Here is a 17,026-nt window from a genome sequence, read left to right as displayed (position 1 = left end):
GGTTTAAGTATAAATAAATATACCATGACCGCCGACAATACCGCATTGTATGATATCTCTTTTTTTGTAAAATATCTCTATTTTGTAGTCTTTTGTATTAATTAAATTGAATAATGAAATCTAGTTTTAGTACGTGCAATTCCAACCACCTCTGTAACCCATAGTTACAGTATTGGTATCACCCGGCACTTTTAAGAACGGCTGGGTTTTTTTTGTATCTGTCAGGAGCTTCAGTAATTTAGAGCCATAGAAAGAAATAGAGATTTATTTAATATTTATTTATAGTAATACGCTGGACTGCAGCAGCAGGCTTAGTGTGGTTAATGGCTCTGTTCACTGTGAGGCTGAAGCCCCTTTCACACTGGCACTCCTACCCGGGTCCTGACCCAGGTTCTGCCTACCCGTGTAGTGTGAAACCACGTACCTGTGTTAACCCGGGTCCCAGCGACCCACCTCGTGATGTGGGTTGACAAGCTTTGATCCAGGTTGCGCAAGACAAAATGCTTGACGGCCGTTCGTAAGCCTACACAGTAACAAACAGCCACGCCTGCGGGAAGGTTTCACTTATGCAAGGAACATTTCTGTTTAGCCATATTTCTGTTGACTGAGACCCACCATGAGCCTGACTGCAGCAAGGATGAAGAAAGACTTGCTCTAATCAACATTTGGGCAGACGGTTCAATCCAGAGAAGCTTGGATGGAAGCGTCAGTAACAAGCTGCTTCCGGGGCATTGATACGCGCATTGTGTACTTGCGTCTGTTACCCAGGTCAACCCTGCTTTATCAAAAGCAGTGTGAAATCACGCATGACACCAGGTCCTGACCCGGGTAGGTTCCGACCCAGGTAGAGCATGCCAATGTGAAAGGGCTTTAGAGTATGCCTGCAGAAGCAGCAGAAGCAGCGGTAAACCACACCAAACCATTACAGCTTGCTCCACCAAATGCACTCCACAAAAGAAGCGAATAACAGACCAAATGGTTGAAATGAGTGCTAAAGATTAATTGACTATCAGCATTGTTGACGTTTATGTTAATGACATTCAATGGTTTAACGTCTGCTCTGTACTGCATTATTTATTAAGCTTCATGTAGCAGAACGTATACCAAGACCGGGAGGTATGTACCATGTTTAATATGATATGCTGCTTCATGGAAACAGGTATTTATTTTTCATAGATGTCCAATGAAGACATCATGTATTCATTCATTATAGTCTGTACGTTCTTATGTTGCCTTTAATTGCTGTTCGGAAATGATGCAGAAGTTGGGTTTTATGCATACTGTACTTGTATTACACGTCCTGTTAATAAAAAGAGCTACTTTATTGAAGCATTGCCAAAAACTACCGCAATAGTTATGTTTTGTACGTATGCCTCAATTTTGGTATTATGCAAGCATTATTTTGAACCAGTGGCATGTTGATGTAAAGTATAATAGTGTAATCTTTTAGTAAATTGCGTGTATTCGATTATTAAAATATAGGGGCATGCCCATCCCTAGTTTGAGCTCTTGTCCTTGTCCTGTTCCAGGTGGGCTTCATCGATTACATCGTGCACCCGCTGTGGGAGACCTGGGCTGACCTGGTGCACCCCGACGCCCAGGATATTCTGGACGCGCTAGAGGACAACCGGGAGTGGTACCAGAGCATGATCACGCACAGCCCCTCACCTCCTCCCCAGGAGAGGGAGAAGGAGGGGGGAGCGGCCGGGGAGAAGTTCCAGTTTGAGCTGACGCTGGAGGAGGAGGAGGAGTCCGACACAGAGCAGGATGACATGGAGAGTCCCGTGGACGAGGAGACCAGCGACTCCAGGACGCCCGTCACAGACAACTCGGAGAGTGGAGAAGGAATCCCGGGGGCTGCCACAGCTCAGGACAGCATCACGGCCTGTGCAAAAGCCACGATGAACGTCGATAACCACAACCCGGCACGCAGAACGTTAGCCAGATGTGGCAGTATGAATGTGCCAGAGGCAGAGACTCGAGCAATGAGCGTGGAGGAAAAGGACTATTTAGTAGACAAAGAAGGAAATGTTATGTATCTTCCGCTGGGAACATAACACATGCGCGTTTTCATTTACAGCTTTGCAAAAAGAAAAAGGATCCCGTCTGTAACAGTAGCCTTGCACTGGAATTGTTCACTTGGAACTCCTTAAATGTAGGATTTATTTTTCTTCCTAATGACCAACAAATACAAGCTACTTGTTCTTGTTAATCCTTGAAGAAGATGACACCAGCGTGCTTGATGTCTCGTGATGGTGTCACGACAGGCACAGCGATGGTTTTGGTCAATGATGGCACATCAGGCTGTGAACAGTGGAAGAGAAAAAGGAATTCTATTGAAATTGTCTTCCTTCAATTGGTGTACAGACACGTTTGTAAACTTGGTCTAGGAGCTTTTGTAGCAGGTAACCCCTGAAATTCCGCAAAGACTATTTGATAATTTTAACAGATATTTTCACAAGCGTTTAATTTCAGTTGTTTTATTTAGTTATTTTTTTAACCTCACTTTCCGCAAGTTTTTTGAAAACGCATTATAACGCTCACTACACTTAACCTGCAATTTTACCAAAAATACTGATCTGAATTGAAAAACAAAAAAAATACATCACACAACAGAAACCTCAGGTTATGAAGGAGAACCACAAACACAGAATATAGTCTTTTAATGTAGCAAGTCGTTCTTGGGTATCCCTAGTTATAGAACTGCACTGTATAATGGGGTATTAAAAGGGATTCACCCTCAGATTCAAGTCACTCTGTGAAGATTTACTGGGGGAAACCAATTCTAAACATCTAAATCAGAATGTATTAGTCTTTATAAAATTAGGGATACCCAGTTGATTTTATAAAGAGCCTCCACTTTCATTTTTCTATGTAAAGCTAGGTTTCGTTACACTGTTTTTTTTACACTGGTTTTGTCACTTGCTGTTATGCTGTTTTAGCTACAATAACCAATAATTGCCTCATTAGCCAATTGTTCTCGCATGTTGTATGTCGCATGCAACTGTTTACCTTCTACCACACTATAAATTCACTTCCTGTGTTACACTGGAAGTGAATGGGGGAACTTCTACGGCTAGATTCACAGCCCCCAATTCGCACTACTCTTGGACTTGTGTTACCCAAGGCAGACCAAGAGGGTGTGGGAAACCAAAAGATGAGCCACAAGACAAGAAGGGGCTTGTGAAAGTTCTGGACACGCCTTTGTTCTGAGATACCTTTGATGTTCTGTATTGCCAGTGTCCCTGACAGAGTGCACTTCAATGCTGCCTTTACACTACCACTTTACCCCTAGCCAGTGTAGCTCTACAATTACCTGGGCTCAGCCATGCCACCTACAGTACACAACTCGTAATAGTAATGAATGATACACCCTAAAAACTGCCCAACACAGGGCTTAAGAGCAACCGCACCCTCTTTCTTGTGCTGAAGATCGTGGCTCGTTTGCCTGTCATTAATAAAAATTACTTCAGAACCATAAAAATGGCAATGTAATTTAAAATCCCTGGTCATCTCTCCTTTGAAGATGATATATACTATAGCTTTGTTTGACCTTTTATCTTACCTGTTTCACATTGTTTGCAATAGTTCCAAGCATTTCTGATGTATGTTGCTCCAATAAGGAGTTGTATTCAATCGTTCACTATTTAGTTTTCAGCGAAGTAATTTATTCCATTTATTGAATGCTAAGGGCTCACGCGCTATTTCCTTAATACTGAAACACCTGTGTATGGGAAATGCTTTTTGTTTCAGTTACAATTGAATTTCATGTGGAGTTTGTGTTTAGTTTTTTTTAATTATATTTTTTAAGTTGAAACACTCTCCTACCAAAATCTTATTCTGAATGAATCTGATGTGTCATCGCCCTCCCCTGCTCCGTGCCACAGCGCTGTGTCATTGCAGCCATGTATTATCAAGTTTATTACCCCCCACACACACACATGCGGTTAAGTTAGAAATTACATTTTTTTTTTTTTTAAGAAATAAATACTTTTATAAAGCAGTTTTGAACTTCTGGAAGGATTTTAAATTAACAGTGTGTTAATAAACCACGTCTGTTCTGCACATTGTGCAGTAAATGCCACTATACTAAAAACTACAAAGATACATATTGTTATTGCACATGGTACCTTAGCAAACAAACAAATATAAATAATGAAACAAAGAACAAAGAAGTGTCAGTAATGAGTGTGAAGGTGCATTACTGAGCCCTGGCATTGATTTGCCAGGGCTCAGTAAAATACTGTCTTTTCAATAAGAAACAGTTTGCAGCCGACAAAAAACAACAACATGTCTGAAAACAGCATGTCTAAAAACAACATGTCTGTGTGCAGCCCCTCCCTCTTACCTGGACCCCAGCAGACTAACAGGACTCACTCATCCCCCTATCTTCCTTTTGAAATAGAAAAAACATCAATTCGTCACGATCCCCCTGCTCTGTACATGCAAAAAAACAAAAAAAAACTAAAATAGTCTCGGTCTCTGTGCTTGAAACTGTATATACAAACGCAGGCACACAGTGATGTATGTATATATCTGAAATTACAAAGCAATTTGAAAAATGTATAAAATGAATTTCTAAAATCTACACATTTTTCCCTATTCTTACGTCTCCTCGTCCCCTCTGCTTCTCAGGATTATTGGTTTTGTATTTTAAAGTTAAACGATTCAAGTTTAATCACATGTAAGGATACCCTGTGATCTTCAAAGAGACATGAGATTTAAACTGTCTGGGGTGCATGTGTAACCCAACCCAATGTAGCCAGACTGCTAAAACAAGTCAATTCATACATACAGCCCCAGGATAGTCAATCAATTGCATTATTTAAAACTAAAACAAACTGAGCAATATTAATTCTGTATTGATAAACACATTGTGATGCCTAAGTCCAATCAAAATGAATTTACTCATTTGATAAATGGTGTATGGCATTCATTTTTATTTCCACCCCAAAATGTTTTTTTCAAGTAAATTTGGGAATTCGTACTCCAAAAACTAGCAGTAAATGTATTCCCCACTCCATGCATAAATACATATTTAAATGTTCTCATTTATGTCAGGCTTTTAAGTGTATGCCAATTGTACATAGCTATATATATATATATATAATCTGTGCACAATGTGTAATAACCAAGACTTAAACAACACTCTTACTTCTTATTCTCACAAGACCCTTACTGTGTTGATGTTTGTTTTACTTTCACTCAAGTGAAATCTCTTTCTTTCAACACTTCGATCTTCGGTGTTGAGATCAAATAAATGATTCAACAAATCCTACTTTCTGTTATTAAAATAAGTGTCATTTTAATGCCATGAAACAGTGCCCTTGCATTGACAGTATAGCATTTCGAATGTAAGCATTATATTCTTATTATTTAGATGATGAAGGCAATGGTAGCAGCAGGTCCAGTACCACATGGGAAAGCCTTCTATGAGAGGGCACTGTTCTATTAAAAAAGGGAAAAAACTGCGGCTAGCAGCTTGTATACCAAGCACTCAAATTGCAGAGCATATTACAAGCCTATAGTAGCACAGGCTTTAGACGACTGCAACAAATCAGGTACACTGAGAGGCTTACAAAGATGGAAAGTGAAAATTAAAGAAAAAAAACCTTCCAGATTGATTTGAATCCGCGCTGATGACAGGATAACCCCGGAAGGAAGTGAATTTATAGCGTGGTGGTAGGAAAACTTAGCATCAGTAAAAATGGTTAACAGCAATAAGGGATCTGTAAGAATGCTAGTGAGAGACGAGAACAATGTTACACCGTTACAACCCCAATTCACTGAAGTGCGCTTTGCAATATTTCTCACTCATTTAACAGGTGCCATTGAAATGTTATGAACCAGCGAACTCTGTATGACACCTTGTATTATTATTATTATCATTATTATTATTGTCCTGTACATTATGTAAAGTTTGCTATTTATTCTTTGTATGTGTCGCTCTGAAACAAGTGCTGTAAAGAGCCCTATATTCTCAGTACCAGAACCTGAACTTTCATGTGTACATTTCAAAAGGTGGACGCCATGGTTTTCTGCAGATGTCTTCAACCCGTCTGAATGTTTGTTAGTTTGTAAACCATGCTCCAATGCCTGTAAAGCCTCCGGAATTCACTTTGTCTTGAAGGAGTAGAAATGTTTTTACCATATTTGCTCAAAATAGAGCCCAGGTGTTTATTTGCTCGATTTTCTCTTTACCTTATTTGGATAAGGGCATCAATTAGAGAGTAGGTGCTAATTGGCTCCTGTGAAATCATCGATGCAGCACCACATGGGTTTTATATATATATATATATATATATATATATATATATATATATATATATATATATATATATGCTCCTTATGGTAGCGTTTGCACTGTTTGTTGTGTATTTAGTAGTATATCATAAATATGTCCCACTGAAATGAATATTTATTTGTCGCAATGCATCCCTGTAACATTTCAATAATGCACTCCCCAAACGCTGCTTCGGAGCTTAAACCCTCTGGCATCTGTTGTTTTCAGCTGTGAAACAGGAAAGCTGAAGCATGGGCTTTTTCCTACCGTACAAGAGCAGGTCGCTTGCAGGCTTGATTCGTCATGGCAAAATACTTTTTAAAAAGTTATTTTATTACAAATAAACACTAAGCAAAATATACATCAATAATGCTTCATTAGTTTCATTGCGTATCTGGAAAAAAATGGAGTAACATAATAATTTAAGCGATTGAAAAGTGAATGGGGGCGGGTACTTACTACCCCTTTGCCAGTTAAACTGGGCACTAACATGAATGAAGGAGAACAGTCGAGACTGGGAGCTATTTCGAGCATATACGGTATATTAAAAAATGGTGCAACCATGACAATCCAAACGTGTTTGTTACCAGTTTGTATTCATGTATTCCATATGATGACTGTACACATGTCTTTTTTGTCATCATTAAACGAGATGTCTTTTTTCTGCTCTGAGAAATACCTCTCCTGTGTCTGTCTGTACTAGTCACAGCAATGTTGCTGACTGTAGCATAGCATTATAAATAGGGCGTCTGATTTTCAGGTTTTACCCAGTTTAACCCCCCCCCCCCCATGCTTTTTTTCTGCATTCGGGTTAAACCTGAAAACTCCCCGAATAGGCACATACTGTACATAAATAAACGCATGCAACAGAGGAGAACTGGCGCCGATGACGGTAAGATGATTTGATGATTTACCTATTAGAAATATGTGGCTTCTTAGTGCAATATAATATATATATATATATATATATATATATATATATATATATATATATATTAGATTTTTCAAAATTACAGCAACATAGCTTTAAGGTTTTTGCTTTTTTTTGCACACTTTTCTTCCCAGTTATTTGTTTTATGAGTGTGTGTTTAAGCCAAGAGCATTTAGATGTGACAGTCGATCGTTTCTCTTTGTAAAACAGCATGGAGTAAAGTTGTTTAGTTTTCCTGTATGTTCTGTGTGCAATTATATCTGCAACTCCACTACAAAATAAAACTTGATTGGAATGGAGAAATGCACCCATATACAGTATGTGTGTGTGTGTGTGTGTGTGTCTGAGAGAGAGAGAGAGGGGAGAGAGACAGATCATCAAAAGTTTGCATACCCCACTGTGTGGAACTATACATACGTTGGGGATCTAAACTGTGTTTAAGCATTTGTTTATTTCTTTCTAAATAAAACCTGATTTCTACCCGAATATTTATTCTTTCTTGATTATATATTTTAAAAATCCACCCGATTTCTTCGGTAAATAATTCTACCCGATTTTTAAAAAACATTCACCCGAATTTGGAAAAAAATGTCACCTGAAAATCAGACGCCCTAATTATAAATCACATATAAGAAATCAACCAATCACAGTATGCCAAAATTCCAGTACATCTTATCCCATGCATAGTAGAGCGCCCCACCTAATTCCAATGAAGTGATAGTGCCTGTCGATGAAGGCTGTACTGTGGGGTAGTTGACTGTGATTGGAGTTATGCATGGAGCTAACAAAAGTCAAGATCAACTACTACACAGTACAGCCTTCATCGAGAGGGCATTATCGCAATTAGATTTACCTTGAACTTGTTATGATTTGTCGGGTACCCTTCCTCTGAGAAATGTTTTAGGAAAATAGTGCCAAAAAATAAATGATAAACGAAAAAGCCGTCACTTGTGTGGATTTATTTTGAGTTTGACTCACAGGTGATGCAGTGACATTCTACTGTTTGATATAGAAGCCTGCTTGAGCTGAAAGCTGATTGGCTGAAGATTCTGAAAGAACACAAAAACAGGACATACCTAAAACTTGCAAAATAGATCATCTTATTGACTTCACTCCTTATTTAAATGTGGATGAACACTTTTCTCAAAAGAAAACATTACAGAAAATAACTTTTGTTTTTAATAAATAGTTTTCCCCGTGACACAACACCTGTAGGCCTACATGCATTATTCAGGTACTAGGGCAGGTGAACCTGGCCTGAACCATGTTAGTGACCAGAGGAGGGTTTGAGCAGTTTCACTTCACAGTCCTCTCACCCAAACTGCACGTGATGAATCAGAGACACCCTACACACAGCGTATTCACTTCTAGTGTAAGAGATGTATCAGAACAGATGAAGAAATGCAGAAAGATGTATTCCTAGTTTACTAAATCAGGGCTTGAAACTAACACTCTTCCTGAACCCAGTCCTGGGTTGTCGAACTACCCTCAGTTAACTATATTACTGAAATGATCAGGAGCCAGCAGTTATTAATAATGGATTACTAAACCTATAAGCAAAGTTTTGCAACCCATGGGTGCAGCACTAGTGTGAGACTAGTGTGTGCTAAATATCTTGCTGCTCGGTCCTGCACCAATTAATTCTATTTTGTTGGAAATCTCATGAAACGAGCCAGAAAAATGATCATGCTCTTTGTCTAAGTTCACAAATCATAAAACGCTGATGGAGCACTGTCAATTTAAAAAATACCGAGTTTCCATGGCAACAGCTGTTGCTATAGTAATTACAATTACTCAATACATTTGCTATTGGGCGTTCTGAAGATTACAAAACAAATATGTTGTGTCTCTCTAACCTCATACAGTACAGAGTTAAATTATACACAATGTTCAGAACATGAAGGACCCGCTGTGCTGGATGTGTGTGCACTGGCATGCACAGTTTGTTAAACATTACAATCAGTTCTCTGAACAAATCAAATAGATGCATATAACCACATGCATGGGTCCCAAGTTTCATGAACTGGAATGCTGGTCCAGACTGCTTGCTGGGGGTGGATGGATCCCCCTTCCTCGAGAACATTTTGGACAGTGATTAACCTGACCTAACGTCTTAAAACTACATTTCAAATCAATAAAAGAAAAAGAAAGCAACAACATTGGCTGATTTCAAACTATATCATTTGCAGCTTGAATTAAGAACCCATCAATGAGTGGAGTGTACATACAATCACACTGCTCTACCCATAGCAAGCACTTTTGGTAAGGTAGCTGTGGCACAGATAGGCTTGAGGGTGATGTCAGACCAGGAAATCCAGGACACAGTGTCTTCACTGAATGAGCTGGTGCTCAGATTTAATAAACAAAACAGTTAAAAAAACAAACCACTCAAAACAAAAGGCACGATGGCAAAAATAAATAGACAAACAAAACAGTGAACACAAACCCCAAACAAGTATCATGCTGATCCTTCCAGCACAAGTAGTAACTGTTTATATCTTCTATGTTTTAAATGTCTCCTTCTCTCTCCCGCTCTCCACCACAAACACCCCCGAGTGTGAGATCTGTGACTCTTTAAATACAGCTGTGCCGGGACTCAATGGCTAATCATTCAGTCTGACCCTGGTACAGTCTGCATGTGAACTACTTGAAACACCCGTTCCCAAATACATACACTCTAAACACTAATAATACCACACCCCATATATATATATATACACTCTAAACACTAATAATACCACACCCCATATATATATATATATATATATATATATATACACTCTAAACACTAATAATACCACACCCCATATATATACACATACTCTCTAAACACTAATAATACCACACCCCATATGTATATATATATATATATATATATATATATATATATATATATATATATATATATATATATATATAGTCCGACTACAGATGTCCAGACAGAAGCCTTCACATATCCCCTGAATCTACTCTCGATAACTTCCGGAATGTACTCTCAATAACTTCAGCTAAATAAGTTAATGCCAGGTTTCATGACAATTGGATAAGTGGTTTTTCAGATATATGCAAACATGTAAGCATGACATTGTAGCAGTGTGCCCCGCCCATGTGTGTGTTATACGTTATGTGTTGCGTGTATAGGTATTGGTGCATGGGATATAAATGGGTCTGTGTAGCACACGTGATTTAAAATATATAGTTGTATTTAGGCACGGGGGTGCATAATCACTTCACGTGTAGATAAAGTATGTGAGCACGGGATTGCACAAATTAGTTCACGTGCTGGGATTCGAGTGAATAATTAATTGGTAATTGAATCCCGGCAATAGATGCATGTTTTACTCACTTGGGGTTGTGTGTTCAGGGCAAAAGATCGGGAGATAGTGAAGAGGTAAAAGCAATAATAATAATAATAATAATAATAATAATAATAATAAAAAATAACAACTGCTACGAGTACTGGAAGCACCAGCACCGTGCTTGTTAGTGTCTGTTCGTTTTGTTTGTCTATTTATTTTGGCAAAACACAGGACATGGCACTTGAGGCCAAAATAAACAGACAAACAAAACGGACAAACACTTAACAAACGGTGCACAGACAGACACACAAACACGGTGAGTTTAAACACTTATTATTTACGTTATTTTACTTTCCTTTCTCCTCTCCACACCCGTTCTCCACTCACCGAACACACAACCCTGAGTGAGTAAAACGTGCATCTATATATACTGTTGTGCCGGGATTCAATTACCAATTAATTATTCACTTGAATCCCAGCACGTGAATTAATTATGTGCAACCTCGTGCTCACATATTAAATACTTTAAATGCACATGAAGTGATGTGCCATCCTTGTGCCTAAATACAATTCTACATCTTAAATAACTCGTGCTGCACACACCCATTTATATCCCGTGCAGCCATCTCTATACACCAACGTTAACAAACGCAACATACAACATATAACACACAAATGCACACAGGGGCGGGGCACATTGCCACAGAGGTGATTGCACTGCCATGCAACACAGAGGGGCGCTTTGTTTACATCGAGGAGGAGAGCGTCCGCTCTGCAGGATAACTACAACGGAACCCTGCACCTGCAAGACGGTGCCTGTGAAGGCTCTGCTCAGCCAGGACTGTGGTAAAGACCCGGAGTCGCTGGGAGGCCAGGACTTCGGGAGCAACAGCAGGATGTTGATCCTGGAGCGGGACGTCCCTTTTAATGAGGCTAGCGCTCGCCTTGTGTGGCAAAGTTTAATTTTTAGCTTTGTTTTGTTTTCTTTATTAAATCTGACACTAGGGCTGCTATTGCTGGTATCCTAGTGGCAGCACCTGTGTTGTAATTAAATCTGAACGCCTGTGCGGCGTGTCGACACCCAATGCTCTGTGTCTGACTTATTATTATCAGTGACGACCCACGTATGTAACACGTGCCCCTGTTACAGCGATACATACAGGTGATCTGTGACTTGTGTATTCTTCGGTCAGATTGTAAACTGTAGACTGCAGATGGATGAGATTGTGTTTCAGATAGAAATGTGGCACATTATAGGCAATTGTACCACTCTAGACACTACACTGTACATCAATTCTACCTACACTTGCTCCCGAGTGGCGCATCCAGTAAAGGCGCTCCTCGCAGGATATACCCTATAGCCTGGAGATCGCTGGTTCGAATCCAGGCTATGTCACAGCTGACCGTGACCGAGAGTTCCTAGGGGGCGGCGCACAATTGGCTGAGCGCTGCCCGGGTAGGGAGGGCTTAGGTCGGCAGGGGAATCCACGGCTCACCGCGCATCAGCGACCCCTGTGGCCGATAGGGCGCCTGTGGCTCTACACTTTTAACACAAAAGAAACATTATAAAGGCTTTCGGTGCTCACTGTTTGTTTGCACGTACTGTTGTTGCTCTTGAGACATTCTTGTACATTGTACAGCCAGGCTAAATTTGCCTTAAGGAGTTCTGAATGCTTCAATCAAAGCAGCCCCGAGGCTCCATACTGCATGAGTTAGCGCCATGACAACATGTCAAAGATCTTCTGTCCTTAGTGCCTGTCCTAGAACAGGATGTGTGTATTGTTCAGAGTACAGTCAGCTGGTACACTAATGATTCAAATGCATGCAATTTGATACCTATTAATATAATACACTGCTGGAGATGTATTCAGAGGCAAACATTTTCTTACTCAGTCCCGGGCCTCTCTCAAGCAGAGACTGACCACCTAGAGCAGGGGTGGCCAATCCTGCAGGCTTTCTGGGTATCTTTAAATCATCAATAGCTAAAGACCCGGAAAATGATTTAGTGCTGACCAATTAAGAAAATAATGGGTTCAATTAAGTTATTGGGAACGCAGGTGTAATGAAAACCAGAAGACCCTGCAGCTCTCCAGGACCAGGGCTGGCCACCCCTAAACAAGCTGATGAAAAGTGGCATCACACTGAGACTTCAGAGAGCTCGGAGGAGCTGGACGAAGCCTGGTACTAAGAGGTATGAAGATACTGTTGAGGGAACTTCTCTTATTTTTTTGTGTTCAAAGTGAAAATAAAGTCTGGGTCTGTCTGACGCCACCTGGAGCAGCATAAAGAACACCTCGCCCTGTACTGGTATCATGGTTAGGGAAAATTCCTGTTTTTCAATTCCATTTCCAGTTCATTTTTAAAATAGGTTTGCAATTCCAATCTCCATCCCATTTCAATCAATTCCAACACATCATTGATCAACATTGCAATTAGCAGTATTCTGTTAAAATGAGCTTCTCACAGTGGCAACAAATTACTTAAATTGCAGTCACTGTTATTCAATGAAATTGGCTTCAAATGAAAGCAGCTAAACAATCACAATAATGAGTATGTCTCTAAAATATTCCAATTCCAATTCCTTCAAATGAGACACAAAGTTAGGGCTTTCCACAGTAAAAGATAACTTTAATCAACAGTTTTAAGCCAATGTCGCCACCTACTGGTAACTGTGTTTACTACTTGCTGAAGAGGAAAGACATCATTATTAAACTTCGACTCGTTCACAGCAGATAGACTAAAAGAGGTTCGAACTCTCTATACGAAAATACATCAAATAGATTTCCCAAACCATGACCTCGAAGCATGGTTCTGACAGTGGAGCAAAACACTGGCTCAAGCAAACGTATTGCAAGCTCGAGTCTTGGAAAAGTGCATTCACTTAAACTAAATCCTTGCTAATCAAATCTGCTTTCTTACTAGCACAAGCAATACACCAGTGGTATATATATATATATATATATATATATATATATATATATACACACACACACACACACACACACACACACACACACACACACACACACACACACACACACACACAGTCTAATGTAATTGATAGGAGTTATTAATAGGAGTTTAATGCAGTTAAGTTAAAATAGTAAGAGAAAAAGAACACATAGCCACAAATGATACAATGCATGACAGTTATTTAAGATGCCTAATTAAAACACAAAGTGGTGTAAGATTTTCACACGTGTGCCTATAGTTTCACCAATTATTGACAGACAATTGAAATGCTCACACCGTGAGGTATTCGTGCAGGTAGGTATATAAACGATTGTGAACAGAGACGTCTCGTGTGGTGACGTCAGGCCAGGAAGTGAATGGATATCAACACCAGGCTTGGGTAATGAACGCGCTGGGGTGCAGATTTATTAATAAATAAAAAGTTTAAACAAAACGGAACACTTATACAAAGCAAGCGGCACATTGGCTAAAACAAACAGACTAACAAACAGACACGGAACACAACAGGAATCGTGCTGGAGTCGAACCAGCAAGCACAGCAATTGTTATTGTTCGGTTCAGTCTACCACCCTCGACTCTCGTTCCACCCCTGAACACAGCACCCCTGTTCAGCCACAGCTGTGGGGTTTTATACATGTGACCCTCTCCAGATTAGCAATAAATAAATTCATCTGGAGACAGTCACATTCAACACGAGGAATTTTAACCCCATCCATGCTGCAAAACAATAATAAGAAAACATTGTGTTTTTACAAACTAAACAATACGTTTTGAAATAATAATAGAACACAAATACAAAATAATACACATACACACAGGGGCAGGGTGTACCCCGTCACAAGGACATACAAAAGGATTTGGGCAGTTAAAAAAAAAAGAAGAGAAACCACAAAGAAAGTGATTTCCATCATTTCTAATTGTTCTGTTGAAAGATATAAAGTAGAGATTGAGATTTATAATAAAACAACAAATTATTACATAACATGCATAAAATGAAAAAAAAACATGCAAAAAATAATTTCATACTTTGACAAAAGTATCTGAGCAATCAATATTTTGTATGAAACCCATTCGTTGCTAATTATTGACAATTATCTTGATTGAAAACCAACACCTGATGATAATTATAAAATGAATAAATACATAATCATCATTTCAGTGCTAAAAAATAAATTGGATTTGTGATTTAAAAAAGCAACAAAAACGGTTAAAACTAAAGAGTACAGCAACGATCTTAAAATGGCAGTGACACAACTAAACGAAAAAGGAGAAACTACCAGACAAATAGCAGAAAGACTCGGTTTACTGAAAAGCACTGTGTGGCTATTACTGACAAACACAGGAGAACAGGAACTACTGCAACTAGCTCCAGGTGTGGAAGACCAAGAAAGATTTCTGCAAAATCTAGAAGAAGAATTGTTCGAGCAGCCCGGCAAAATCCTGGGGTTACTGCAAAAGATTTGACACAAGAATTGAGAGAAGATGGTCAAGAAATTCACAAGCGAACAATTCAACCATACCTTAACAAGATGAATGTCCAAGGGCAAAAACCCAAGATGAAAACCTTTGTTAAAAACAATACACAAAAGAAAGCGATTGGAGTTTTCCATTGAATACTTAAAGAAGCCTGATGATTTCTTCAACCAAATTTCATGGTCAGACGAATCCAAAGTATAACTTCTTTCATCAAGAAAGCAACAATATGTTTGGAGGAAGAGAGGAGATGAATTTGAATAAAAGTTCATCATGCCGTGTTGAACATGGTGGAGGTTGTGCAATGGTATCGGTTTGTTTTTCTTCCTCAGGCAACTGGCGACCTTTGTATTGTAGAAGGATCAATGAATGCTGCAAAATATCAAGACATTTTGCACTCTCATTTGTTACCCAGTGCTAGAAGGCTTATTGGACAGAAGTTTGTATTCCAGCAGGATAATGACCCGAAGCATTCTGCAAAATCTACAAAGGAATTTCTGAAAAAAGGAAGATTACAGTTATGGATTTGAATGTGGATTGACTTGAAGGCTGCTGTTGCAAAAAGGAACTAGAGTCGATAGCAGAACTCAAAACTGTATGTGTTGAAGAATGGGAAAAAATATCAAAAAGATGCCAGGAACTGGTTTCAAAATACAAAAAAAACTGCAAGCTGTAAAGGAAGCAAAGGGTGGGCACACAAAATACTAATGCAAGGGAGGGTGCCCAAATACTTTTACAAAGTATGAAAATGTTTTATTGTAAAGCTGAATCTCTACTTTAATTTATATCTTTCAATAGAACAATGATCGTTCATAATGAAATGAGAGCCGTATAAGTCCAGAGATGATAGTCAAAGAGAAGATGATACCTTTTATTGGATTAACTAACACACATTCAATTATTCACTTACACAGTCAATTTGTAAACTATAATTAATAAATCAATCATTTCTTTTTAAATGATGTTTCATAATTAAAATGTGAAAGGATGCATTCTAATGATATGTGAATTAAATTTTAAAAATCTATGTAAATTAATATATGTTATATGGCAGTTTATAAGTCAACATTTCTGCAGTGTATGTTCATATATGGGAATTAGGTTATATGTTCTAGAAACCCCTGTGTGTTTCTATACAATTGAACATGTGTTTATATACCATTTATATACCATTTATTCCATCTCAAAAGCCAGTGATCCATCCATTTTTTTTTAAAACTTCAGTCCAGTCTCTAGGATCCCACCACTGACACCAGCTGTGACAGGATAGCGTCACGGCCCAAGATGTTACCAGCAGGAATTAGAGACTCCGAGACAGAAGCTGCAGTGAAGCGCTGTTGCACACTTTATTAAACAAACAAAAAAAAAAAACAAAAAAAAAAAACACAGGAACAAATAAACAGACACAAGGGACAAAATAAAAGGTTAAACAAAACAATTCTGGGCATTCACCTTCACTGACCAAGTTCTCCAAAAACAAGTAACACAGCACTCCCCTAAACACCACGCGCTCCCCTAAACACCACGCGCCCCCCTAAACACCACGCGCCCCCCTAAACACCACGCACTCCCCTAAACACCACGCACCCCCCTAAACACCACGCACTCCCCTAAACACCACGCACTCCCCTAAACACCACGCACCCCCTAAACACCACGCACTCCCCTAAACACCACGCACCCCCTAAACACCACGCACTCCCCTAAACACCACGCACTCCCCTAAACACCACGCACTCCCGGCACCATTGTATGTCAGTTTCAGAGTGCGGTCAATAAGGACCGATACACACTATGTATAGTGACAGTTTTATTTTTAAAATGAAACCACAACAGTGCGAAGAAAGGAACAAGAGTACTGTAACTCTTAAAACCATTTGAATTGTGTAATACAATTACTATAAAAAAAAATACTGCCAATCTTGTCCTAAGGTGTTGTTGCAAACCTGTGCAATATTGCAACAAACTAATTAAATAATGCCTAACCTACCGGTACCAAGCACGATTTTTCGCATGTTACTCCAGGATAAAAAATGCTGGAACTATAATTGATAAGTGTTTTACTTG

At 39.1% G+C, this 17,026-nt stretch overlaps 1 protein-coding gene across 3 annotated transcripts in view; it reads left to right on the top strand.

Annotated features, from left to right (window-relative positions):
- LOC131721857 (cAMP-specific 3',5'-cyclic phosphodiesterase 4D-like) overlaps window positions 1–6,267 on the top strand; it is a 182,645-nt gene extending 176,378 nt beyond the window's left edge. For all 3 annotated transcript variants that reach the window (XM_059014949.1, XM_059014950.1, XM_059014951.1), the window contains one exon: window positions 1,530–6,267. In XM_059014949.1, coding sequence (XP_058870932.1) covers window positions 1,530–2,057 — 528 coding nt within the window. In that variant the 3' untranslated portion in view covers window positions 2,058–6,267. The remainder of the gene's footprint in view (window positions 1–1,529) is intronic.
- Window positions 6,268–17,026: the final 10,759 nt, after the last annotated feature.

This window comes from Acipenser ruthenus, chromosome 49, assembly GCF_902713425.1.
Source record: "Acipenser ruthenus chromosome 49, fAciRut3.2 maternal haplotype, whole genome shotgun sequence".
NCBI classification, from domain to species: Eukaryota; Metazoa; Chordata; class Actinopteri; order Acipenseriformes; family Acipenseridae; genus Acipenser; species Acipenser ruthenus.
This window is presented reverse-complemented; position numbering and strand designations above follow the sequence as displayed.